Genomic DNA, 23,882 nt, shown 5'->3' on the forward strand with positions numbered 1-23,882 from the left:
GACCACAGCACTGACCATGGCATTGACCACAGCACTGACCATGGCACTGACCACGGCACTGACCACAGCACTGACCACAGCACTGACCACGGCACTGGCCACAGCACTGACCATGGCATTGACCACAGCACTGACCATGGCACTGACCATGGCATTGACCACAGCACTGGCCACGGCACTGGCCACAGCTTCGTGGGACTTAACGATCATGGAATCACACAACAGTTTGGGGTGGAAGAGGAAGAGACCTAAAAGCTCATCTCATTCCACCCCTTCCATGGGCAGAGACACCTTCCACTATCCCAGGGTGCTCCAACCTGGCCTTGGACACTTCCAGGGATCCAGGGGCAGCCACAGCTGCTCTGGGCACCCTGTGCCAGGGCCTCAGCACCTGCACAAAGAAGAATTTCTCCCCAAAATCCCATTGAACTCTGCCAACTTTACCCTGAAGCAGAGCTGGCTTTTGCTACTTGAAATCCAGACTAGTCTGTAAGACCAGGCCTTGGACGTCAAACTGTCTTTGATCTTAATCTCTTCAGGTTGTAATTTAATGTTTCAAAATCAACCTAATCACACACAGAAGCCTAATTAGCAGCTGTCAGATGGCCCAGGGTACATCCAGCCACGGGGGCTCAGTTGGGATGATGCAAACCTGACTTCAAGGCTTTCAAAAGCTCCAGCTGTGTTTAAAAGGCAAAACAAGGAACAAAACCCCCAAAACTCTCCCTAAACTCAACATTCCAACTACTTATGTTTTCCTTTTCAGACTTTTGGCTAATTTAGGCCAAATTTATTAAAGACTGATTATTTAGTTGTGTACTGACGATGATTAAAACCTAACCCTGGGTGCTGTGTGCTGTTAATGATTGCCAGCCCAATAAAACCTTCACGTTTCAAACTGTGTTGGTGTTGGAAATCCATCCAAAATCTGCAGCTTCGGGAGGTGAAGGGGTGGGGGGACAGAGGGACACTGAGGTTCAGCCAGAAGAGATGGAGCTGGAGAGCTTTGTCCTGCTCCAAAGGCACGGGGATTTCATCATCCCCACATCAAACTGGGCCCAGGAGGAGCTGATGAGCGGGGCAGGGCCAGGGAGCTTTGTCAGGAATGATTTATGGTGGCCCCAAGTAACCCAAAAGAGCCAGAGAAACCCCACATTTTAATGGCTGACCACAAGTAACCCCAAAAATAACCTAAAGTAACCCCAAAAATTTCTGGAGAGAGTGAGTTTGAACTCTAACAATCCCAACAACCAATAGTAACCCCAAATCTTAATGAATGACCTCAACTAACCACAAAAATAAATGAAAATAACCCCAAATATTTCTGGAGACAGTGAGTTTGACCTAAAGTAACCCCAATGACCTATAGTAACCCCAAATCTTAATGAATGACCTCAAGTAACCCCAAAATGACCTAGAGTAACCCCAAAAATGACCTAAAGTAACCCCAAAATTTTCTGGAGAGAGTGAGTTTGACCTCAAGTAACCCCAATGACCTATAGTAACCCCAAATCTTCATTGCTGCCCTCAAGTAACCCCAAAATGACCTACAAATAACCCCAAAAATGACCTAAAGTAACCCCAAATTTTTCTGGAGAGAGTGAGTTTGACCTATAGTAACCCCAATGACCTCAAGTAACCCCAATGACCTATAGTAACCCCAAATCTTAATGAATGACCTCGAGTAACCCCAAAATGACCTACAAATAACCCCAAAAATGACCTAAAGTAACCCCACAGTTTTTTGGAGAGAGTGAGTTTGACCTATAGTAACCCCAATGACCTCAAGTAACCCCAAATCTTAATGAATGACCTCAAGTAACCCCAAAAATGACCTAAAGTAACCCCAAAAATGACCTAAAGTAACCCCAAAATTTTCTGAGAGAGTAAGTTTGACCTCAAGTAACCCCAATGACCTATAGTAACCCCAATGACCTTTAGTAACCCCAAATCTTCATTGCTGACCTCAAGTAACCCCAAAAATGACCCAAAATAACCCCAAAAATGACCTAAAGTAACCCCAAAATTTTCTGGAGAGAGTAAGTTTGACCTCAAGTAACCCAATAACCTAGAGTAACCCCAATGACCTATAGTAACCCCAAATCTTAATGAATGACCTCAAGTAACCCCAAAATGACCTACAATGACCCAGAAAATGACCTAAAGTAACCCCAAATATGACCTCAAGTAACCCCAAAATTTTCTGAGAGAGTGAGTTTGACCTCAAGTAACCCCAATGACCTAAAATAACCCCAGTGACCTATAGTAACCCCAAATCTTCATTGCTGACCTCAAGTAACCCCAAAAATGACCTAGAGTAACCCCAAAATGACCTAGAGTAACCCCAAAAATGACCTAAAGTAACCCCACAGGTTTTTGGAGAGAGTGAGTTTGACCTCAAGTAACCCCAATGACCTATAGTAACCCCAATGACCTATAGTAACCCCAAATCTTAATGAATGACCTCAAGTAACCCCAAAAATGACCTCAAGTAACCCCAAAATTTTCCTGAGAGAGTGAGTTTGACCTCAAGTAACCCCAATGACCTATAGTAACCCCAATGACCTATAGTAACCCCAAATCTTAATGAATGACCTCGAGTAACCCCAAAATAACCTACAAATAACCCCAAAAATGACCTAAAGTAACCCCACAGTTTTTTGGAGAGAGTGAGTTTGACCCCAAGTAACCCCAATGACCTATACTAACCCCAAATCTTAATGAATGACCTCAAGTAACCCCAAAAATGACCTCAAGTAACCCCACAGTTTTTTGGAGAGAGCGAGTTTGACCTCAAGTAACCCCAATGACCTAGAGTAACCCCAATGACCTATAGTAACCCCAAATCTTAATGAATGACCTATAGTAACCCCTAAAATGACCTACAAATAACCCCAAAAATGACCTCAAGTAACCCCAAAATTTTCTGAGAGAGTAAGTTTGACCTATAGTAACCCCAATGACCTAAAATAACCCCAATGACCTATAGTAACCCCAAATCTTCATTGCTGACCTCAAGTAACCCCAAAATGACCTCAAGTAACCCCAAAAATGACCTCAAGTAACCCCAAAATTTTCTGGAGAGAGTAAGTTTGACCTCTAGTAACCCAAATGACCTCTAGTAACCCCAAATCTTAATTATTTAGGGTTTCTAGTGGTCAGACTCATTCCCTACAGCGCACTTTGGGGTTACTGTTCATCATTTCGGGGTTACTTGAGGTTAAGAATTAAAACTCGGGGGTTACTCGAGGCCATTGGGGTTACTAAAGTTCAAACTGCTCTCTCAGGAAAAATTTGGGGTTACTTGAGGTCATTTTAGGGGTTACTTGAGGTCATTCATTAAGATTTGGGGTTACTATAGGTCATTGGGGTTACTATAGGTCAAACTCACTCTCTCCAAAAAACTGTGGGGTTACTTGAGGTCATTTTTGGGGTTACTCTAGGTCATTTTGGGGTTACTTGAGGTCATTCATTAAGATTTGGGGTTACTATAGGTCATTGGGGTTACTATAGGTCATTGGGGTTACTTGAGGTCAAACTTACTCTCTCCAGAAAATTTTGGGGTTACTTTAGGTCATTTTTGGGGTTATTTTGGGTCATTTTTGGGGTTACGTGAGGTCAGCAATGAAGATTTGGGTTTACTATAGGTCATTGGGGTTACTATAGGTCATTGGGGTTACTTGGGGTCAAACTCACTCTCTCCAAAAATCTGTGGGGTTACTTTAGGTCATTTTTGGGGTTATTTGTAGGTCATTTTGGGGTTACTCGAGGTCATTCATTAAGATTTGGGGTTACTATAGGTCATTGGGGTTATTTTAGGTCATTGGGGTTACTTGAGGTCAAACTTACTCTCTCAGGAAATTTTGGGGTTACTTTAGGTCATTTTTGGGGTTACTTTAGGTCATTTTTGGGGTTACTTGAGGTCAGCAATGAAGATTTGGGGTTACTATAGGTCACTGGGGTTATTTTAGGTCATTGGGGTTACTTGAGGTCAAACGCACTCTCTCAGAAAATTTTGGGGTTACTTGAGGTCATATTTTGGGTTACTTTAGGTCATTTTCTGGGTCATTGTAGGTCATTGTGGGGTTACTTGAGGTTATTCATTAAGATTTGGGGTTACTTGAGGTCATTGGGGTTACTTGAGGTCAAACTCGCTCTCTCCAGAAAACGTTGGGGTTACTTGAGGTCATATTTGGGGTTACTTTAGGTCATTTTAGGGGTTACTTGAGGTCATTCATTAAGATTTGGGGTTACTATAGGTCATTGGGGTTACTATAGGTCATTGGGGTTACTTGGGGTCAAACTCACTCTCTCCAAAAAACTGTGGGGTTACTTTAGATCATTTTTGGGGTTATTTGTAGGTCATTTTAGGGGTTACTCGAGGTCATTCATTAAGATTTGGGGTTACTATAGGTCATTGGGGTTACTATAGGTCATTGGGGTTACTTGAGGTCAAACTCACTCTCTCAGGAAAAGTTTGGGGTTACTTGAGGTCATTTTTGGGGTTACTTGAGGTCATTCATTAAGATTTGGGGTTACTATAGGTCATTGGGGTTATTTTAGGTCATTGGGGTTACTCTAGGTCAAACTTACTCTCTCAGGAAATTTTGGGGTTACTTTAGGTCATTTTTGGGGTTATTTTAGGTCATTTTTGGGGTTACTTGAGGTCAGCAATGAAGATTTGGGGTTACTATAGGTCACTGGGGTTATTTTAGGTCATTGGGGTTACTTGAGGTCAAACTTACTCTCTCAGAAAATTTTGGGGTTACTTGAGGTCATTTTTGGGGTTACTATAGGTCATTTTAGGGGTTACTTGAGGTCATTCATTAAGATTTGGGGTTACTATAGGTCATTGGGGTTACTTGAGGTCATTGGGGTTACTTGAGGTCAAACTCACTCTCTCAGGAAAATTTTGGGGTTACTTTAGGTCATTTTTGGGGTTACTTGAGGTCATTCATTAAGATTTGGGGTTACTATAGGTCATTGGGGTTACTTGAGGTCAAACTCACTCTCTCCGAAAAATTTGGGGTTACTTTAGGTCATTTTTGGGGTTACTTTAGGTCATTTTGGGGTTACTTGAGGTCACCAATAAAGATTTGGGGTTACTCTAGGTCATTGGGGTTACTTGAGGTCAAACTCGCTCTCTCCAGAAAACGTTGGGGTTACTTGAGGTCATATTTGGGGTTACTTGAGGTCATTTTTGGGGTTACTTGAGGTCATTCATTAAGATTTGGGGTTACTATAGGTCATTGGGGTTACTATAGGTCATTGGGGTTACTTGGGGTCAAACTCACTCTCTCCAAAAAACTGTGGGGTTACTTTAGGTCATTTTTGGGGTTATTTGTAGGTCATTTTGGGGTTACTCGAGGTCATTCATTAAGATTTGGGGTTACTATAGGTCATTGGGGTTACTTGAGGTCAAACTCACTCTCTCCGGAAAATTTTGGGGTTACTTTAGGTCATTTTTGGGGTTACTTGAGGTCATTCATTAAGATTTGGGGTTACTATAGGTCATTGGGGTTATTTTAGGTCATTGGGGTTACTTGAGGTCAAACTCACTCTCTCCAGAAAATTTTGGGGTTACTTTAGGTCATTTTTGGGGTTACTTGAGGTCAGCAATGAAGATTTGGGGTTACTATAGGTCATTGGGGTTATTTTAGGTCATTGGGGTTACTATAGGTCAAACTCACTCTCTCCAGAAAAATTTGGGGTACTCTAGGTCATTTTTGGATTTATTTTAGGTCATTTTTGGGGTTACTTGTGGTCAGCAATGAAGATTTGGGGTTACTCCAAGTCATTGGGGTTACCAGAGTTCAAACTCGCTCTCTCCAGGGCACTTTGGGGTTACTTCAGATCACTGGGATCACTTGGGGTTGATTTCTCCCTCTTTGGGGACCAGCTTTGATCATTTCACCTCTCCCAATGTGTTTATTGCCCCCCTGCCAATTTCAGAAGTTTTCTCCCTTTCCTTCCCCCTCTGGTTTGTTCTCTGATCCCTTCTCCTCAGGATTCCTGCTCTCATTTGAACTGCTGGGGTTTTTTTTAGGATTTACCATTTTTCTTGCTTTGGGATTCAAGGAAATGTCCTTTCATCTCTCCACATCTCATCCAACCTCTCTGAGCCACCAGCTTTCCACAATAAATTTAAGATTTCTGTCATTCTCTGACTCAGACTTTCACCCTACACTTGTGAACATCAGCAGCATCACCCCATCAACAACCCCATTTATTTTGCTGGAAGCCACACCAGCACCAAGAGCAATAAAAATACCTCTGTGTTCTGGTAAGAATGGCAAACGAGACTGATTCATGTTAATTTTTATTGAGAAATAATAATTATGTGTAACTTTTTCCCCTGCTGAACCTGATTTTGAACTTGGACCAAATATTTCCCCCACCTGAGCCCAAATCCATTTTATTTTAATGGTTAAATACAGATGATTCCAGAAGGAATGAAAGTTCTGGCCTGGATTTCCTCATCGAGCAATCACGTATTTTTCCTCCACCATCTTTCCATATCAATATCCTGCATCTGTCCCAAATGTGCATCAAACGTGGAATATCCACTTCTGGAGCCCCAAATATAGGAAAGACCTGGACCTGTTGGAGAGATGATGACAGAAAAAACATCCTCAAACACCTCCCAGTGTCCCTGCACCAACCAAGCCACCCTGGCCTTCGTTTTAGTTTTGTTTTTGTGTTTATTCATTTTAAAGCACTGCAGGGAGTGAAACAGCAGAAGGTTTAAAGCCAAGTGAAAAGGTTTGTGCTGCCCCCAAAAGAAAGCAGCCACAGGGACTCGGTGGTGATTTTTTTTTCCTGTTGAAATTCCATTTTTAAACATGGTTAGTATAGAAATAACAGCAATAACTACAGCTTTACCAGTGGAAACGAGTTTAGGCCAAGATATAACTTTTTTATTCAGCTGCCTTGCCAAAAAGCCCCGCTGGAAATTGTTTTCCCCCTGGTCTGTGTCCTACACTTGTCTGTCTGTGTTTATGACACCAGCAGCTCGTAAATAACAGATGGGACTCAGATTTCCTCACAAATCAGAGTTTCTATCAAAAACCTCTGCTTTTAACACCTATAACTTCAACAAAATAGAATCTTCTGGACTGACTTTTTTATTCTGAAGTTTTCCTTAAGTTCTACTAGGAAAACAATCAAAAGAACCTATAAAAATAAGCATGGGGGTTACAATATTTGCTGGTGTTGGGAAAAATCCCATGATTTTAGTAGCTGAGGCAATGTCAGGAATACAGTTTGGTGAATCACTCCATCCCTCCCTCCCAGATTTTTAGAGTAGAATTCCACAAGGAGGCTTGGTACAGACCTTGTCCCAGCTTTCCCAGTGCTGTGCAGGCAGGAAATTCCCAAGGAGGAAGGAATTTGGGTAGAGAGATGAGCAGGAATGATGATTTGAGGCCAGGCCTTGCTGTGCTTCTCTGCTGGAGTCCCCATCCCAGGCTCTGGAAGTGGAAAGGTGTGACCTCGAGGGAGGAAAAGAGATGCATTACCTGGGGAAAACTCAGGGGAAAACTCCGGGAAACTGGAGTGGGAGAGAGAAGGTGAGTCTGGAGATGGAGTAAAAGCTGCTGCAGAGAAAACTGGGGGGAAATGGGAAAAAAACACAGTAATTATAAGAAAAAGGGTTACAAACTGTCTGCGAGCGTGGGGAGGCCCAGGGTGCTCGGAGCAGCTGTGGCTGCCCCATCCCTGGGAGCGTCCAAGGCCAGGCTGGAGCACCCTGGGACAGCAGAAGGTGTCCCCGCCCGTGTCCAGCGTGAAAACGGACGGTCCTTAAGGTCCCTCCCAACCCAGACTGCCACCAGGGATGTGCCCCCGCCATCCCGACCGAGGGGACAGCAGGCAACGGGCCCGGAACGGCCACAATTCCCCCTCCGGCAGCGCTCGGAGGCACCGGGGGAGGCACCGGGGGAGGCACCGGGGAGGGACCGGGGGAGGGACCGGGGGAGGGACCGGGGGAGGCACCGGGGAGGGACGGGGGAGGGACCGGGGAGGCACCGGGGGAGGCACCGGGGGGAGGGACCGGGGAGGCACCGGGGGAGGGACCGGGGAGGCACCGGGGAGGCACCGGGGGAGGCACCGGGGGGAGGCACCGGGGAGGGACCGGGGAGGCACCGGGGGAGGCACCGGGGAGGCACCGGGGGAGGCACCGGGGGGAGGAACCGGGGAGGGACAGAGGAGGGACCGGGGGAGGCACCGGGGGAGGCACCGGCGGGGCACCGGGGAGGGACCGGGGAGGGACCGGGGAGGCACCGGGAAGGCACCGGGGAAGGCACCGGGGAGGGACCGGGGAGGGACCGGGGGAGGGATGGGGGAGGCACCGGGAAGGCACCGGGGAAGGCACCGGGGGAAGCACCGGGGAAGGCACCGGGGGAAGCACCGGGGAGGGACCGGGGGAGGCACCGGGGAGGGACCGGGGGAGGGACCGGGGAGGGACCGGGGAGGGACCGGGGAGGCACCGGGGAGGCACCGGGGAAGGCACCGGGGAGGCACCGGGGAAGGCACCGGGGAAGGCACCGGGGAGGGACCGGGGAGGGACCGGGGAGGCACCGGGGGAAGCACCGGGGAGGCACCGGGGAGGGACCGGGGAGGCACCGGGAAGGCACCGGGGGAGGGATGGGGAAGGCACCGGGGAAGGCACCGGGGAAGGCACCGGGGAGGCACCGGGGAGGCACCGGGGAGGCACCGGGGGGAACCGGGGGGAACCGGAGCTCCGCATGTCCCGCCCTGGCCACGCCCCTCTCCCGGCCACGCCCAAGACCACGCCCACCTCCGGATCTCACAGACCACGCCCCCTTTCGCTGACGTCACCGTCCGAGGTCGCGCGAGCGCCTCCGCCGGTGACGTCACGTGGCGCTACCGGGCGGCCCCGCCCCGCTCCCGCGCCGCTCCGGGACCCTCGGGCAGGTAACGGGGTGCGGGGTACCGGGGTGCGGGGTACCGGGATTTGGGGTCACGGAGATGGGGGGGACACCACCGGCAGGGCCCCCGCTGGCCGCTGCGCTCGCCGCGAGCGTCACCGTCCCCCTTTCCAGCACCCCTCGGTTGCTTCCCCGCCGCTGGCCGTGCCACCTGCGGCTCCCAAACACAGTGACCCCCTCCCCACCCTTGGCCACCCACCCTGCCCGGGGACCCCCGAGGAGCGCTGCGGGAATCGCCCCGCGGAGCAGGGAACGGAGCCCCATGTGCTGCCCCAAAAGGGGTTTTGCTCCCCAGACCCGCATCCCGCTGTCACCCGTCCCGCTGCCACCCGCATCCTGCTGTCCCCTGTCATAAATGCCCCCTCCCACAGCAGCAGAGCCCCTAATTAGGCGAGCCTCCCACTTCTGCGTCTTCCGGCTTTACACCCACAACCTGCATCTCCCAGACTTGCTTCCCAGTACCGTCTAAGGTGATCCAGAGGGATGGACGACATCCCAACCCTGCCACCCCCCTGCCCACAACCTGGCGGGCACCCGATTTCCTGTGCCCCTATGGCCCCAGGGAGGGACATATTTGAGCAGTCACACCAACTCTTTTTCCTGCAGGAGCCACCATGGATCTGGTCCTGGAAGCCGCTGACCGGCACCTCCTGACGCCCTACGTGTACCCGGCGGGGTGGCCCGAGGGCGAGCCCTGCCGCCAGCTCCTCAGCCTCTTCGTCATCACCAACCTGGGGGCCCTCGCCCTCTACCTGCTCTTTGGCACCCTCAGCTACTACTTCATCTTCGACCACGAGCTCAAGAAGCATCCCCAGTTCCTGGAGGTGGGTGCACCCTGGGGACTCCTCGCCCAGGGGTCATGGCAGCATCCCCCTCGCCATCCTCCTGTCCACTCCAAATGTCACGTGCCAGTGACAGGCACAGGCTGTCCCTACTGTCACAACCAGCCCTCTCAGCCTGCTGTTGCCCTTGACCACCCCTGACCAGACACAAGTGCCACAACCCAGCGTGAGCCCTGCCCCAAGCACAGCTGTCCCCAAATGAGCAGCACGCTGCGTCCCACACCATGGCACGGATGCCACGACAAAGGGGTGGCCATGATGCCATCCTTCTCTGCCTCATGAGGGGTATTGGGGCTCTCAGATGTCCCCTGTGCCCCTGATCCCTGTTGCCGTGCCCCACAGAACCAGGTGAGCCGGGAGATCGCCTACGCCCTGCGCTCCCTGCCCTGGATCAGCGTCCCCACTGTCGCCCTGTTCTTCGCCGAGGTGCGGGGCTACAGCAAACTCTACGACAACATCGAGGACTCCCCGTATGGTGAGTGACCTCCCTGCACCCCCTGCCACGGCAGCACCCTCTCCCCACCTGGGCCACCTCCCTCAGCCCCCATTTCTCCCAATGATGACCCCAAGAAATCCTCCTGGGTACATCCTGTCCCAGGCTATCAGCCAAAATCCCAAGTTCTCTTTGGGCCAGCACCCAAATGCCCTCACTGGGGGTTGTGTCCCTCTGCTTGTCACACTCCTCCCTCCACCAAAGAGATCCCTCCCTTCCCTGGGCACGGCTCCCAGTGGAACCTGACTCACTTGCCCTGAGTCACAGGGGAAGGCCTGACCCTCTCACCTCAGTGGGGCTCTCACCTCAATGGGGCAGACCCCGACACGACTCAGATGTGTCTCCCACCACGAGGACCATTGTGGAGGCCCTCACAGCCTCCTGATGCCCACATGTGCTACCTCTAACACCCCTGTCCCCCTCCTCCCAGGCTGGTCTGGTGTGTTCCTCAGCATGCTGTCCTTCCTCTTCTTCACCGACATGGGCATCTACTGGATACACCGTGGTCTCCACCACAAGCTGTTCTATAAGGTATGGGACAGGATGGGGGGCTCTGGACAAGAGTCCTGGTCCCACCCTGGGGGACCTGTCCAAGATGCTCCTCCCAGGGAATGCAGCTCGGGTGGGAATGGCTGAACCAGGTGTCACCATGTGATGGGAGCTGAGAGCCCTTTAGGGCTCATGTCCCCCGCTCAGTTTGGGTGGTGATGGCCCAAAAAGCATCCCCTGGGGCTGTGAATCTGCCTGGGGGACCCCCTGAAAGGGTCCACCCCGACTGACAGCCCCTTGTCCCCGCAGCGCTTCCACAAGCCCCACCACCTGTGGAAGATCGCCACGCCCTTCGCCAGCCACGCCTTCCACCCCGTGGATGGCTTCATGCAGAGCCTGCCCTACCACGTGTACCCCTTCCTCTTCCCCCTGCACAAAGTCACCTACCTGGGCCTCTACATCTTTGTCAACGTCTGGACCATCTCCATCCACGACGGTGACTACCGCGTGCCGCGGCTGCTGCGGCACGTCATCAACGGCTCTGCCCACCACACCGACCACCACCTGTACTTCGACTACAACTACGGGCAGTATTTCACCCTCTGGGACAAGATTGGGGGTTCCTACAAGAGCCCCACGTCCTTCGAGGGCAAAGGCCCCCACGATTACTTGCGCAAGCTCCGAGAGAAAGACCAGGGAGCGTCCAACGGCGTCGCGGCCTCCAAGACCGAGTAGGCTTCCTCCAAGTGTGTCCCTTCTCTGGCTGGATCTTGTCCCATCCCTCACCAGCCACCCAAGACTGTTTTCCACGGACAAAGAGCCCCTGTCCCTGATGATGTGACCAGCGTGGGGTGATTTTTGGTGAGCGTCCGACCTGCCCCGATCCCAAAACGGCGGCGTCCGGCCTTGCTCCACACCACAGATCTGCCCTGTTTTTCCTACTGCTTCCCCTCCCAGCTCCCTTTGGATCTCTGCTAAGGTCCCTGCGCTGCTTTAGTGCTGTGCTGATGCTTTACCAGAAGAGTAACATGGCACAAATAGAACAGTAACATGGCACAAATTACCGTGACTCGTGGCAGGGTCTTCATTTGTCTGCTGCGCCCCTTTGTCGATGATTCATTGCTCCCATCGTGGTGTCCATCGGGACGAGCTGTATTTTGGAAAAAAACCTTACCTTTTGGAGGTGGTGGGGCTTCTCCTGATGGCTCCCTTGGTGGGACTTCTTGCACTCAACCTCCTTCCTCTTGCCCGGGGATGTCCCATGGAAACATCAATGCCTGTAGGACAGAGGTGTACTTGGAGTCTTGTGGGTCCCTTCAGCTTCCTGAGAACTCTGAGGGGGAAGGGAGGAGGAACAGGCACCCAGATGTGAGGGGCAGGGGCTTCTCCTCACTCGAGGGCTCCCCCCTTGAGGGCCTGTGTGTTTCCTGCTGAAATTTGGTCACCCCACCTTTGGGGTTGACCCATGTTCAATAAATCTTAATTGCCAACTTGGCTGCTGTTTGGTCCCTTCTCCCTGGCTCCTGCAAAGCCTCCTGGGGCAGCCTGTTTCTGCCCTACAGCACCCATGAGGGGTTTGTCACAGACCTGGGCTGTGCTGGCAGCAAATTTGGGCTAAAACAGCAGAGGATGGGGAAAATACAGTTGGAGTGGCCAGAGCCACCTCCAGTCCCCCAAACCTCCTTAGGTTAACCACGTCCCAGTGACACCTGTGCTTTCCCATCCCCTGGTCCCCCAGTTTCACCAGTCACTGGAGCCCTGCTGCCCTTACTGGGCATGGAGGTCCTTCTTTGAGTGCCTTGCTGTGGTGACAACCCCTGTGCTCCCCACCCAGTCTCTGCTGTCCCCAGGCAGGAGTGGCCCGAGGCCACACCACTGCCCCACGTGGCACCTGGTGAGCACAAGGGACACCTGTCCCACGTCCTGCCAGCACAGTGCCCGCCTGGGCCATGCTCTGCTTTCATCTGCCCATCCCAACTCGCTCTCCCCACCTGGACAGGACCCCTGACCTCTGTTTGCTGATTAACCTGGGGCCTGGAGCACTGCCCAGGGCCCGGCTCAAACACGATGACAACACCACTGACCTTGGCCGGCCACGGGCCTGACTCCCAATCCACATGAGACCCTTGGGAAGAGCCCCAGGCTTCTCATCACCCCATCCTTTCACCTTTGCTGAGCCTCATGCCTGGGCACCCCATCCTGGGCAGCTTCGGGACAGACACTGACCCTCAGCAGCTGGGTCCTTGCAGGGAAGTAAAATCCAATGGATGAAATGCCATCACTCCTGGTGCCCAGTGCACCCTCCCACGGTCCTAATGCTGGGCACCTGGCATTCCCACCGGGATGGATCTGCAGTACCCCAAAGTCCGGGGACAGGGAGAGCATGTCCAGCCGGTCACACAAGGCTGCCGGCACAGCCTTGGGGCACTGTAGCGCGGAGAGCGGCAGCTCTGGCTCTGCTCCCCTGCTGCTGCTGTTGCCACAAGATGGGGATGTTGCTCACGACAGCCATCGCCGGAGCTGCACCTGCGTGGATGCCCTTCCTCCTCCTCCTCCTCCTCGTTCCCCCGGCGTGGGGCAGGAGCAGCTTTGCCGCTGCCCCTCTTACAGGACACACACGGTTCCAGTTCCATCAGCCCATTCCCCATGTTTTTCCTGACACCGGAGCCTTTGCTGCTGATTTGTCTGCAACATCTTCCCTGTCCCACCCCACACGGGGCATTTTCTGCCCTCCTTTCAGCTCCCACACGATGCTCTGCCGCACATCAGGGCAGGGCACATTCGTACCACACACTGAACATCCTCCTGAGAGAGACCCCAGCACACAAAGTGAGCCCTGGGGTGTGAATGCAACAACTGGGTGCCTCTGACACAGCCCTGAGCCCTGCAGGAAACCCTACAACCATCATCATCCTCTGAGGAAGGCTCTGAGACCAAGGCCATGAGTGGGGTGATGTCTTTGGCTCTTGTCCTTGGCATCCCTCTTTTGCTCCCTGACTCATCTCCAGCAACAAGCAATGGTTCCTTTAAGCAGCTTTGCTGTCTCAGTGAGGCTTTGTGGGGAATGGCTGTTTCAGCCCCTCAGTCCCCTAAACCCTCTGGGACCTCTAAAGTTGAGACAGGGAAAGGTCTCGAGGAAGAGGGGAAGGAAAACCAGGGGGCCAGGGGCTCCTTGCCTTGCTCTTGGAGTTCACAGCTTTTGCTGCTGATGAAATCCAGATGGGCCTTAAAATAAACTCTGCACTGTTCCCCTCTCCCCTTTACGCCTCTTCTCAAGAAACAAAAAATACCTTGGCAAGGGAAATGTGTGTTTCCCTGCACAAAGAAAGAGCCATTCATCTGTGAGCATTTACCAGGGCTGGGGTCACCCAGGAGCTCCTGGCTAAAGCTCTCTCCCTGTGCCCACCACAGGGAGCCCACAGGGGGACAGGGACCCTTCTTGGACCCTGCAAGAAGTGTGACACAAGGGCTGGGAGAGGGACAGCAAACTGCCCCCACACCATTTTCCTCCATTTAGCACCTCAGCAAAGGCAGTTCCTCATTTTCTCCTATTTCTTATTCTATTCCTCATCTCCAGGTCCTTTCTGAGTCCTTCTCACCTGCCCACCACATCTGGCCCAGGGAGCAACTGGCTACAGGGATTCCCACACAATGAGACTCCCTCACTGACTCTGCCCATACCCACGGTGACCTCCTGTCCTCCAGGGGGACATTACCCTGAGTCAAGACCTCTAAAAGCTTTATTAGGAAGGCTTATAATTGTATTGACCCGATAATTGAAACACACTAACTGGGTTTCTAAGTGAAAGCACCTCGGGGAAAGCTCTGGACAACATTCCTGCTGTTAAGGCAAGTGAAATAAGGGGGAGCCAGACTGCCTCGGGGCTGCCCGTGGGATTTATAGGCTCCCATGCCTTCACTGCTGGGCCACATCCATTTTCCTTGATGGAAATGCTGGAATGGTGCACAGCGTGTGAGGCAGAGGGGTTGAAAGCCATCAGTCTGTTCTCAGCACCTCAGAGACACAAGAGGCCAGAGCCTTTTCTTAGCAGCAAGATCATGCCCATAAAAACCACCCCTGGCTTAAGAGAGACAATTTGGGGCTGAGCAACAAGCACAGCTCCACTTTCCTGTCATCTCCCAGTGTCATTTGAGTCAAATCCTTGCCCTGCCTTCCCGCCCCTGCTCTGGAACACCCGGAACATCCACGAGCCCCAGGCAGGGATGGGACAAGTTGCATTCTGAAAGGGATGCACGGTGACCAGGGGAGCAGAACCAGGGGAATCCCCACACCTGGGAGTCCAGCACTTTGAGCTGCCCCAGTAAATCAGAGTCGTGGCCACTGCATCGGTCCTGTGCTGTCCCTGCATAACCAACCAAGCATCATCTCCTGCACCGGTGAGTTATGGACGTGTCACCTATGCCAGTGTTTTATGGGAAGCACACAGCCACTGGCACAGCTCAAACCCACCCCCAGGGGGGGCAGAGGTGGCAGAAAGCCCTGGAGAGACCCTGAGGGTCTCTGGCTTCCCATTCCCACCATGTCTCGCTCACCTTCCCAACTCTGCCCAGGTAAGAAGATGGCAGAAATTGAGATAAAGGCTTCTGGAGGGCTGCCAGAATCGTACCATGGGGATGGTCTGTCACAAAAACCTGAGAAATAATTTGCACCTTTTCCTCTTGACATCCATCCACACCTTCACCTTCCCATCCAGAAGCAGACTTAGCTCTTCATCACACTCAGCAGCAAGGACCTGAACCCCCGTTACCGTGATTTTATGGTTCACACCACTGTGATTCCATCAAACCTCAGCCCGGACAATTCCGCCACTTCCCACCAGTCCTGGGGTGTTTTAGGCCCCCAGCCCGGCCTGGGGGACACACCTGCAGGATGTAAGTGGGAGGAAAAATGTGGCTTTTTTGGGGAAAACCTCACTCCTCCCCCAGAGAGAAGCAGCTGCAGTGCTTTTATGCTATTTGCGTTTATTTTATAGAATCCCAGAATGGTTTGGGTCGGAAAGAACATCAAAGCCCATCCAGTTCAACCCCCTGCCATGGGCAGGGACACCTCCCACTATCCCGGGTTGCTCCAAGCCCCGTCCAACCTGGCCTTGGACAATTCCAGGCATGAGGCAGCCACAGCTTCTCTGGGCAACCTGTGCCAGGGCCTCACCACCCTCACAGGGAAGAATTTCTTCCTAACATCCCATCTAACCCCACTCTTTACCAGTTTGAAGCTTTTCCCCTTTGCCCTGTCACTCCACACCCCCTTAAACAGCTTCATTGACTTCAACACAATTTCCTTCCATTCCCTCTTGCTCCCTTTGACTCGATTTTCTGGCTGCTTCATTCCCCTTTACTCCATTTCACAGAAATTAACTTGAACTTATTTCACTCCATCTCGACGGGCACCCGAGCATCCTCCGGAGGGGGAGAAAAAGAACGAGAGGGAGGAAAATAGGAAGAGGGAGAAGAAGAAGAAGGAGAAGGAGCGGAGAAGAGGGGAGGGGGCCCGAGCATCCGTGCCCGCGGGGAGCGGCGGGGGGGGGGGGGGGGGGGTGGCTCGCAGCGGCAGCGCTGCCCATGCACATTCTCTCCGGGCGGCGGCGCGGCTGCCGCTCCGCCCGGCTCGGCTCCGCTCCTCCCGGCCCCGCTCCGCTCCTCCCGGCCCCGCTCCGCTCCGCCCGGCCCCGGCGGCACGAACATGGCGACACGGAGCTCTGGCGGGGCCGGCCGGGCCGCCCCGCTCCCCCGCCGGCTGCTGCCGCTCCTGCCGCTGCTGCTGCTGCTGCCGGCGGCCGCGGGCTCCCGCTCGCCGCTGCTGCTGCTCCGCGCCCCGCCGGCCCCCGCAGCCCCCGCAGAGCCCCCGCGGGGCCGCCGCGCCGCGCCGCGCCCGCCCGAGCCCATCCAGGTGTACGGACAGGTGAGCCCGCACCGGCCGTGGGGAGGGGGACACGCGCGCGGCTCGCCCCCCCCCCCCCCTCCTCCGAGGGTCTCCGTCCACCCCGCTCCATCCATCGCGCTCCATCCATCACCCCCCTCTCCCCATCCTCCCGCGGGGGTCGCGGCGCGTCCCGCCCGGGGAAGGGTCGGTGCGTGGGTGCGCGGCTCTGTGAGAACAGCGCGGGTTTAGGCGCCGCTGGCGCCTGCCCTCGGCTCTCCCCGCATCCCCGGCTCCCCCGGAGCCGGCTCGCCGCGGTCACGTTCGCGGCGGTACTTGCGGGCTCGTTCCCGGCGAGATGCGCTCCCAGCGGGATCAGCCAAGGGCACGCGGCGGGGATTCGGGCCGGGCATCCCCGCCGCTGAGAGCCGGGAAGGGACAGCGAGTCCCTGCGGGCGGGCGCCGGGGCAGCGGCGCCTCCGGGGATGCTCGCGGTGAGCATCGCCGCGCTGGGAGCCGGGCACGGAGAGGTGACGCCGGGGAAGACATGGCTATTGGTGAGGCACCGCGTCCTTCCCCGCGAGAAGGGCTGCTCTGCGTGTCTGAGCCATCCTCTACTGATCCTTGGAAAAGAAGGGGAGCGGAGTTGCTCTTTGCAGGAAAATACAGAAACTGCTGTTTCTGAAAGTACCCCTGCTCGGGCTCGGTTCACTGGCAAGTTTTGCCATGAAGGCTCCCCCTCACCCCCTCTTTTCCATCTCCTTTGCGGGGGTGATGACAAATTACACTTGGACTTTCAGCTGTGGAAAGCTTCAGCCTTTAAAGGTTCTACTTGATTTTTGATGTCCCCACATGCTGGATTACATTTCGCTGCCCTACTTGTTCCTCCTCGCTGACACTGCCTGTGTCCCCATCACGTGCCCAACATGCTGGTGGGGGGGGGGACCAGCCCACGGAGGGACATGGCACACTTGAGGAGAGGCTTTGAACCTTCAGTGGCATCTGAAGGATAGTGCTTTCCCCCGGGGTGCTCTGTAATTTCCCCTTTTAGCTACTTGTAGGATGAGAAGGAGCCGGTCATGAGGCAGGGCTGGCCCTGGAGCTGCTGGAGGGGCACATGCAGGGCTGGTGCTGCTCCTAAAGCCCTTCTGTTCCCTTGTTTAGGGAAAAGCTGCTCCTCCTCCCCTTGAAAATCTGCTTCGCCTCCTCTACCTCCTCAGCGTTTGGCTGTTTTTAGCATAACACAGCTACCCCATTTTAGAAGAAAACATGACACTTGTCTCTTATCTACAGAGAGACATTGGTGGCACTTTCCCTTCTGTCTCCCCGTGCCTTCCATCCAGCCCACCTGCCAGGTAGAGGGCTGCTCTGGCAGACATGTCCCTGTCACCTGGGCACGGAGCTGCAGATCCTGGAGGGTGCAGTAACCCTGTCTCCATCTGGGACAGGACTAATAGGAAGCAGTGGGAGTTCAACAGTTTGCCGTTGTTTGGGCTTTTCTCACTGCCTCAAGCTTCCAGAGGGGATTTGCCTGGGGAATGGAGTTGCTCTCACTGGCAGCAAAGAACACAGCACCCATTCCTTCCTCTGCTTTGGGGCAAATTTTACAGCCCAGGTGCGTCACCAGGAAGAGTTGTTTGGTATTAAACAACAGTCCTGAGTTCTCCCAAGTGCTGCAGTGCTTTAAATCAGGGGTCTGCTTTAATAAAAGGGACCAGAGAGAGCCAGTGTGTCCTAGGCTGTGTTACAGATCTGACCACACAAGTCACTAATGCCTGGGAAGCCGGAAAAGCTGTGCAGCACCATGCTCAGGGGTCTCGTGCCTGGTCACAAGCACCCAACAAGCCCCATGACCTCCCTCCCCCAGCTCTCTGGCACTCCAATCCCAGCAGAAAATCGTGCAGTCAAAGCACTCCTCTCTCAGGGACATCAGCATAAGGGGCAGTGCTTGGACCGAGCATCCTCGTGCCGTGTCACTGCAGTCCCTTATCTGGGACACATCCCACTCCCGTGCCTTTGGCAGGTCACTTGGCCATATGCTACGCTCTGGCTCATGCCCCAAAACTCCCTGCCCTTCCCTGGCTCTCAACAGTGGCCCTGAAACAGGCTGGTGGGACAGCTGAGGGCCCAGGCTCAGCTCAGGGGTGCAGGAGAGCGGGGTTTGCTGCTGGTGTGGGTGATGTCATCAGGGGAGCAGAGGGAGACACGCACTGCTCTGTCTGGAACCAAGCAGGGGAAGAACATCCAGACCCTTTGTAGCTCCTCAGCAGCCAAACTCTGCTTACTCAGCACCATTAGGAACAGGCTCAGAGCCCTCTTGCCTTGGACACCAAAGCACAAGCACAGGATGTTGCTTGGATTCTTTATCTGGACCCTCACTGTTGATCGCATCCTTGCCGGGCAGGCTGCAGCAAAACTTTCCAGGAACATCACCAACTAACAGGACCAGCAGCCTAACCCCCTCTGTGGCTTTTCCTTGGTTTTTCTGACTCTGCAGCAGCAGTAATCAAGAGACCGAAACCCCGACTCTGGCGTCCATCAGCTCCAAGACAGAGCGGGTTTTGTTCCCTTGCACAGCCCTCACCTCCGTGGGATTGTTGGTGAGGCTTACAATGGACAGACTGTTTGAAGCAGGCACTGACACGAGACAGGACTTTTCTAGGATGCCACTGACAGCAGAGAAGCATCGCCAGGGCAAGAAAACTTCACCTCCTGGGGGCCAGCAGGGCTCCCTGAACCCTTTCCTCAAGCACGGCGCCTCACCCTGCCCTCCTGCTCCTGGCACGAGCCCCTGGTCACCACCGCAGTGGCTGGTCTGCCACCCACCCTCCTGTCCCCTCACAACCTTTGTGCTCCTGCCTACATATCCCTGCTCAGACCTGGAGACAGGGCCTGGCTCCAGGATTCTCCATTTCCATGGAACCTCCCCACCATCCCACATAAATCCCGGCTGCCGGGTGCGAACCACATGGGCTGCAACAAACAGGGGAGAGAAAAGCAGCCGCTTTGGCTGCCTGTGTGTGTGCTGGGCTGGAGGGTGACCATGGGCACGGCTGTGTAGCGAGTGTTGTGTCATGGCTGTGACAGACAGAGAGGAAAAATGCTGGGGCAGGAGCCCAGATTGGATCTGCTGGTCCTGAGGGGGAGAAGGGAGTTATGAGAGCATTTACACTGCTAACACAGATCTGACCTTTACCTGCAGACATCCTTTCCCCTTCTTTGGAAAGGATTTATCTAAAGCCACCCCCTAAAGCACACAGCTCACGAGACGTCTTTGCCTTAAACTATGCTGGGACAAAAGACATCTTCTCTAAGTGCTGGTGGCTCCTGTGGCAGCCACTTCCCCTCTCTGCTGCCACTGCAAGGCTTGAGCCTCTCCCTGTGCCCATAACCTTCCTGTGGCTGTCACCTCTGTGTCTTCCTGTCCCCTGAACCAGTGTCAGGTTCTGCCCTAACATAATTTTTCTCTTCCCCTTCTGGGGGGAGCTACTTCATTGCTCCCAGCCTTCCTGTTTCCTGGTGATAACCAACCCTGCCTTTGAGGAAAGCACCGAGTTTTCATCATTTCCAGGCTATTTACTATAAGACCTGACCTCTTATCAGCCCACCACTTGACCTTGACACTGCCCATCCCTCCGTGCTGATGGAGACCTCAGATAACCTCCTCTCAAACGTGCACAACTGGCAGAGAGCCTTGCTCCTCTCAGGAGACAGAGCTGCTCTGCAGGGCGGATGCCATCCAGCCCTGGGAGCGCAGACATCAGTCACGCTGCATCGCAACTGAACCATACTTAATTTTGACCTACTTTGCCAGCCTGGCAGAGCCCTTCCCAGATCAGACTTTAACCTTCTGGAGGTGCCCTGGCTGGTGACAGCGCGTCCCAGCCATGTCCCTTTCTTCCTCCTTTGTGTTAGCAGGTCCCCCTTCTCCCTGTTGCTGGGTCTTTCATGGCCACCCTAAGAAGGTTTCCTCGCTCCTGGCATTTGCTTTTTGCCAGAGCTTGATCTCTGGAAGCCACACAGTTCCTGCTCTTGGCACCGTGGTGGCTGGGAGAGGTATTTGTGGTTTTATCCATTGTTTTTCCCCTCCAGCAGCTTCCTCTCAGATCCTGCGAGCACTGTGGTGTCCCAGGGGCATCGCTCAAGCTTTCCAGAGCGGGAATGAGAAGCTCATGGTGCACTTTAGACCTTCTCTGCCACCTTCATCCTCCATTATGGGGGAGTGGATTTCATCAGCACTTCCCAAATCTGCTGGGGCAGCCTCTGTTCCCATCACATGCCTGTCCCTCTATCAATTTAGGAGAGCCCAGGCTGTTTTTGGGGTTGTTTCTGGATTGCTGCCCTGACCCCAATCTTCCCCCTCCCCTACCTTTTCCATTCTCCTGGAAACAACAGCTCAGGGAGAGCTCTCTTGGTGGTGGCACAGAGAAAACAGCCCTGCGAGCGGATGATTTCAGTATTAACTAAATTAACGCGGGGCCTGGCGCTCTCCAAAATGAGTCACCCGTGTTTCATATCAATGATTTCAGACCCTGGCATTTTCAGTCCAAGCCACAAGCAGCGCCACGGCAGGCACAGGCTGTATTTTAAAATACCATGGCAGGGCTGGAAACAGATGCTCGGGAGCAGAGCAGAAGGTGCCGTAATGAAGCTTTAGCGGGAGCGCGCGGGGAACGCGGCGTGCCGGGAACGCAGGAGCCACCCATGGCACTCTGGGGCCGGGCTCTTGCGTAAGCCCTGCCGGGGGAGGCACAGGGAATGGGGACGAAAGGCCTGGCACTTGTCCTCTGCAGCTTCCAGCGAGCTGGAATGAGGAGGAGCATGGTCAGAGCACCTTTTCTTTTTCAACCCTCTGCTATCCAGGCAGCAGCTTTGCTTCTGACCCCTTCTTCAGCCCCATCCTCATTCCCCCAGCTACTGGGATCAAAATATTTAGCCCATTCCCCTTCTCCACGCATGTCCTGGCAGCCCTGAAGCCGTGATCCGAGCTGATGGCAACACTTGGATGGTTTCAGCAGCCGCTCACAGCTGCAGAGGACCCTTGCTCCCTGCCAGCCTCACTTATCAAACAGTAGTAATAACTTATTAACCATTTCGAAATTCCCCGGGAACTGCATTTGTTTGTGGGTCAGTTTGAGGATGGAAAAACACCCCAGTGATCCCTAGGAATCTTTGTTCTGCACTCAGTTTTACAGCACTGAGCCTCAGCCCCTGAGCTGTCACAGTGCGTCACCTCCCGAGGAATCGTGAGCGCCCGGCCTGAGCTGCAGTCCCAGCCCTAGAGCTGGAGCATTAATCCTCAACAAAGCAAACCAGGGATACACACAGTGAGCTCCCAGCCCCGCTGGACACCAGGAATAGCCCCTAATGCTGTCCTGTCACTTGTCACCGCTGTTACAAATCAGCCAGCACACGATGTTTCTGCTGGCAGCTCACCACAGCCAGCAGTGGGATTTCTGCATGGGGAAGTCACATTTCCCATGCAGAGCAGGGGCTCCAAGGCTGGGATTGAGAGTCCTCTGGGGAGGGAAGGGCTTGAGAGCAGCTCCAAGGAGCTGTTCCTGCCAGTCACTCATCCCCTGACCACACTGGAGCCCCGGCTTTCACATTTGTCACATGCCAGGGGTGAGCCACCTCCACAACCAAAATCCTCCAAACTCCAAAGCTGGGCATAGGCAACTAAGAAGGATGTGACAGAAGGGAAGCTGGTGTTTAGGTGCCAAAGAACATGGATCAGGACTCTTCTCCCAGCTCTGGGCACTCGAGGAGTCAGCACTGCACTCTACCCACCCGGGTCCCCTCAGTTACTGACAGCCATCACCTCCCCAGGCTCAGCAGGGCAACGCTCCCATCTCAGCTCCCAGACGTCCCCTCTGCCAGCCCAGCCTGGAGCTGCACCCCTGAAGCTCGTACCTGCTCTAGGAGGGCAGCTCCAGGGGCTGTCTTCTTCCCATCCCGTTCCTGCAGGGCATTCATTTGGTGGGAGATGCTGTTGACAAAGAAATAAACACATAGCAAAGCTAGAAACATTAACTACATTAACTGCAGCTACAAGCAGCCTCTGCTATGTCTTGGCTCCAGTTTTCCCCTCCTGGACTTCATTTGGCACCTTACATATTAGGAGGACGAATTAGAATTTCATGCATATTTCATATATACTTAATGGCTTGGCAAAGACCAAAACGCTTCCCCATTAAGTGGAATTTATGCTAAATGCTGTTTCCATTAAGCACCAGTCACTGCCTGTTCAGAGGTTACACCAGTTCCCCAGGAAGGTGTCCCCTGCTAGGGGAGGTGGGGACGCTGTGACGGTGCCACAGCAGCAGGGCAGGGTCCCTAACAGCAGCCTCATTGCAAAGCTGCTCCACAAACCCCATCCTGGCTAAAGGGACACCAGCTGCTGTCTGTGGGGTCCTGGTTGGTGCTCCCCTGAGCCACTGGGGTCCCCACAGAGCTCTGAGGGGCTGCGAGGTGGCAAACACAAAAGTGTACAATCCCTTCCCAGGAGACTTACAGCATCCTTGTGCTGCCTTCTCCTGCTTTACACCCTCTAGTAAGAGCTTCTCCAGCTGCTCCAAACCTTCCTGCTGAGCACTCCTCCCTCCTACCAGGGAGCCAAACCTTGCCGGCCTCAAGTTTGCCTTTAAATAGGGGCCCTGCCATGGTGAGGCTGCCTGAGCTCACCCAGCTCATCAGGGACGAACGAAGCTCAGCTGGCTCTCCTGAACCCAAACACGTTGCCCCTGGTTTTGGGGTTTTACTGCTCTTTCGAAGTCTCCCAAAAGGAGTCCCACTGTCTGCTTTATCTTACAAGAAGAATAGCTGTAGAGTTTTACTGCTGAGGTTCAATCAAGGTGCAGATAGGAGTCTCCTTTGGTTTTCCTGCTTTTCAAACTCCTAGTGTCTGATTTCTTGTGGAAAAAAAAAACAACAAACCAAACAAACGAGAAGTACTATTAAAAGTGACACTGAGTTGCAAACCCCTCTTGACTGGGAGGATCTAAAGGGCCAAGTTTTGTGTTCCTAACAGTGCCCAACTCCAGCCTGCGCACAGCTGGGCACCCAAAAAAGCTGCACCCAAAATAACCAGCAGAGATGTCGGAGATTTAAACGGGGTTATTCTGCTTCCAGAGGAGGGGAGGGGGAGCGGGAGCGCAGATCTGCGCTGGTTCCACACCCGAGGCTGTCTGCCGGCTGTCTCAGCGGGCAGCAGCAATTCCTCCTTCTCC

General features: G+C 53.9%; 2 protein-coding genes and 2 long non-coding RNA genes across 6 annotated transcripts in view; 2 read left to right on the forward strand and 2 right to left on the reverse strand.

Moving 5' to 3' along the window:
• Positions 1–6,303: 6,303 nt before the first annotated feature.
• LOC138098363 (uncharacterized) lies at positions 6,304–12,260 on the reverse strand. Its single transcript, XR_011146602.1, has 3 exons — positions 11,947–12,260; positions 7,334–7,490; positions 6,304–6,600 (listed from the first exon to the last, which is right to left on the reverse strand). It is a non-coding gene; the product is annotated as an uncharacterized lncRNA (long non-coding RNA).
• Positions 8,764–12,266, forward strand: SC5D (sterol-C5-desaturase). Its single transcript, XM_068994871.1, has 5 exons — positions 8,764–8,934; positions 9,555–9,772; positions 10,133–10,265; positions 10,714–10,814; positions 11,082–12,266. Exons 2-5 carry the CDS (start codon positions 9,563–9,565, stop codon positions 11,505–11,507), a joined length of 870 nt encoding a protein of 289 aa, XP_068850972.1. The 5' UTR covers positions 8,764–8,934; positions 9,555–9,562; the 3' UTR covers positions 11,508–12,266.
• A 4,209-nt stretch (positions 12,267–16,475) lies between these two features.
• SORL1 (sortilin related receptor 1) overlaps positions 16,476–23,882 on the forward strand; it is a 46,949-nt gene continuing 39,542 nt past the window's right edge. For all 3 annotated transcript variants that reach the window (XM_068994868.1, XM_068994867.1, XM_068994869.1), the window contains exon 1: positions 16,476–16,695. In XM_068994868.1, the coding sequence (XP_068850969.1) occupies positions 16,477–16,695 (219 nt within the window). In that variant the 5' untranslated portion in view covers position 16,476. The remainder of the gene's footprint in view (positions 16,696–23,882) is intronic.
• LOC138098364 (uncharacterized) lies at positions 21,070–23,321 on the reverse strand. The gene is made up of 3 exons (XR_011146603.1): positions 23,168–23,321; positions 22,567–22,642; positions 21,070–21,457 (listed from the first exon to the last, which is right to left on the reverse strand). It is a non-coding gene; the product is annotated as an uncharacterized lncRNA (long non-coding RNA).

This window comes from Aphelocoma coerulescens, chromosome 24 (genome assembly GCF_041296385.1).
Source record: "Aphelocoma coerulescens isolate FSJ_1873_10779 chromosome 24, UR_Acoe_1.0, whole genome shotgun sequence".
Classification (NCBI taxonomy): Eukaryota; Metazoa; Chordata; class Aves; order Passeriformes; family Corvidae; genus Aphelocoma; species Aphelocoma coerulescens.

Bases quoted from the DNA above. Each gene is read 5' to 3' on its own strand.
- SC5D (XM_068994871.1), top strand. From the start codon at position 9,563: ATGGATCTGGTCCTGGAAGCCGCTGACCGGCACCTCCTGACGCCCTAC. The intron at 10,266-10,713 runs GTGAGTGACCTC...CCCTCCTCCCAG, and splicing joins CATCGAGGACTCCCCGTATG to GCTGGTCTGGTGTGTTCCTC. The intron at 10,815-11,081 runs GTATGGGACAGG...TTGTCCCCGCAG, and splicing joins ACCACAAGCTGTTCTATAAG to CGCTTCCACAAGCCCCACCA.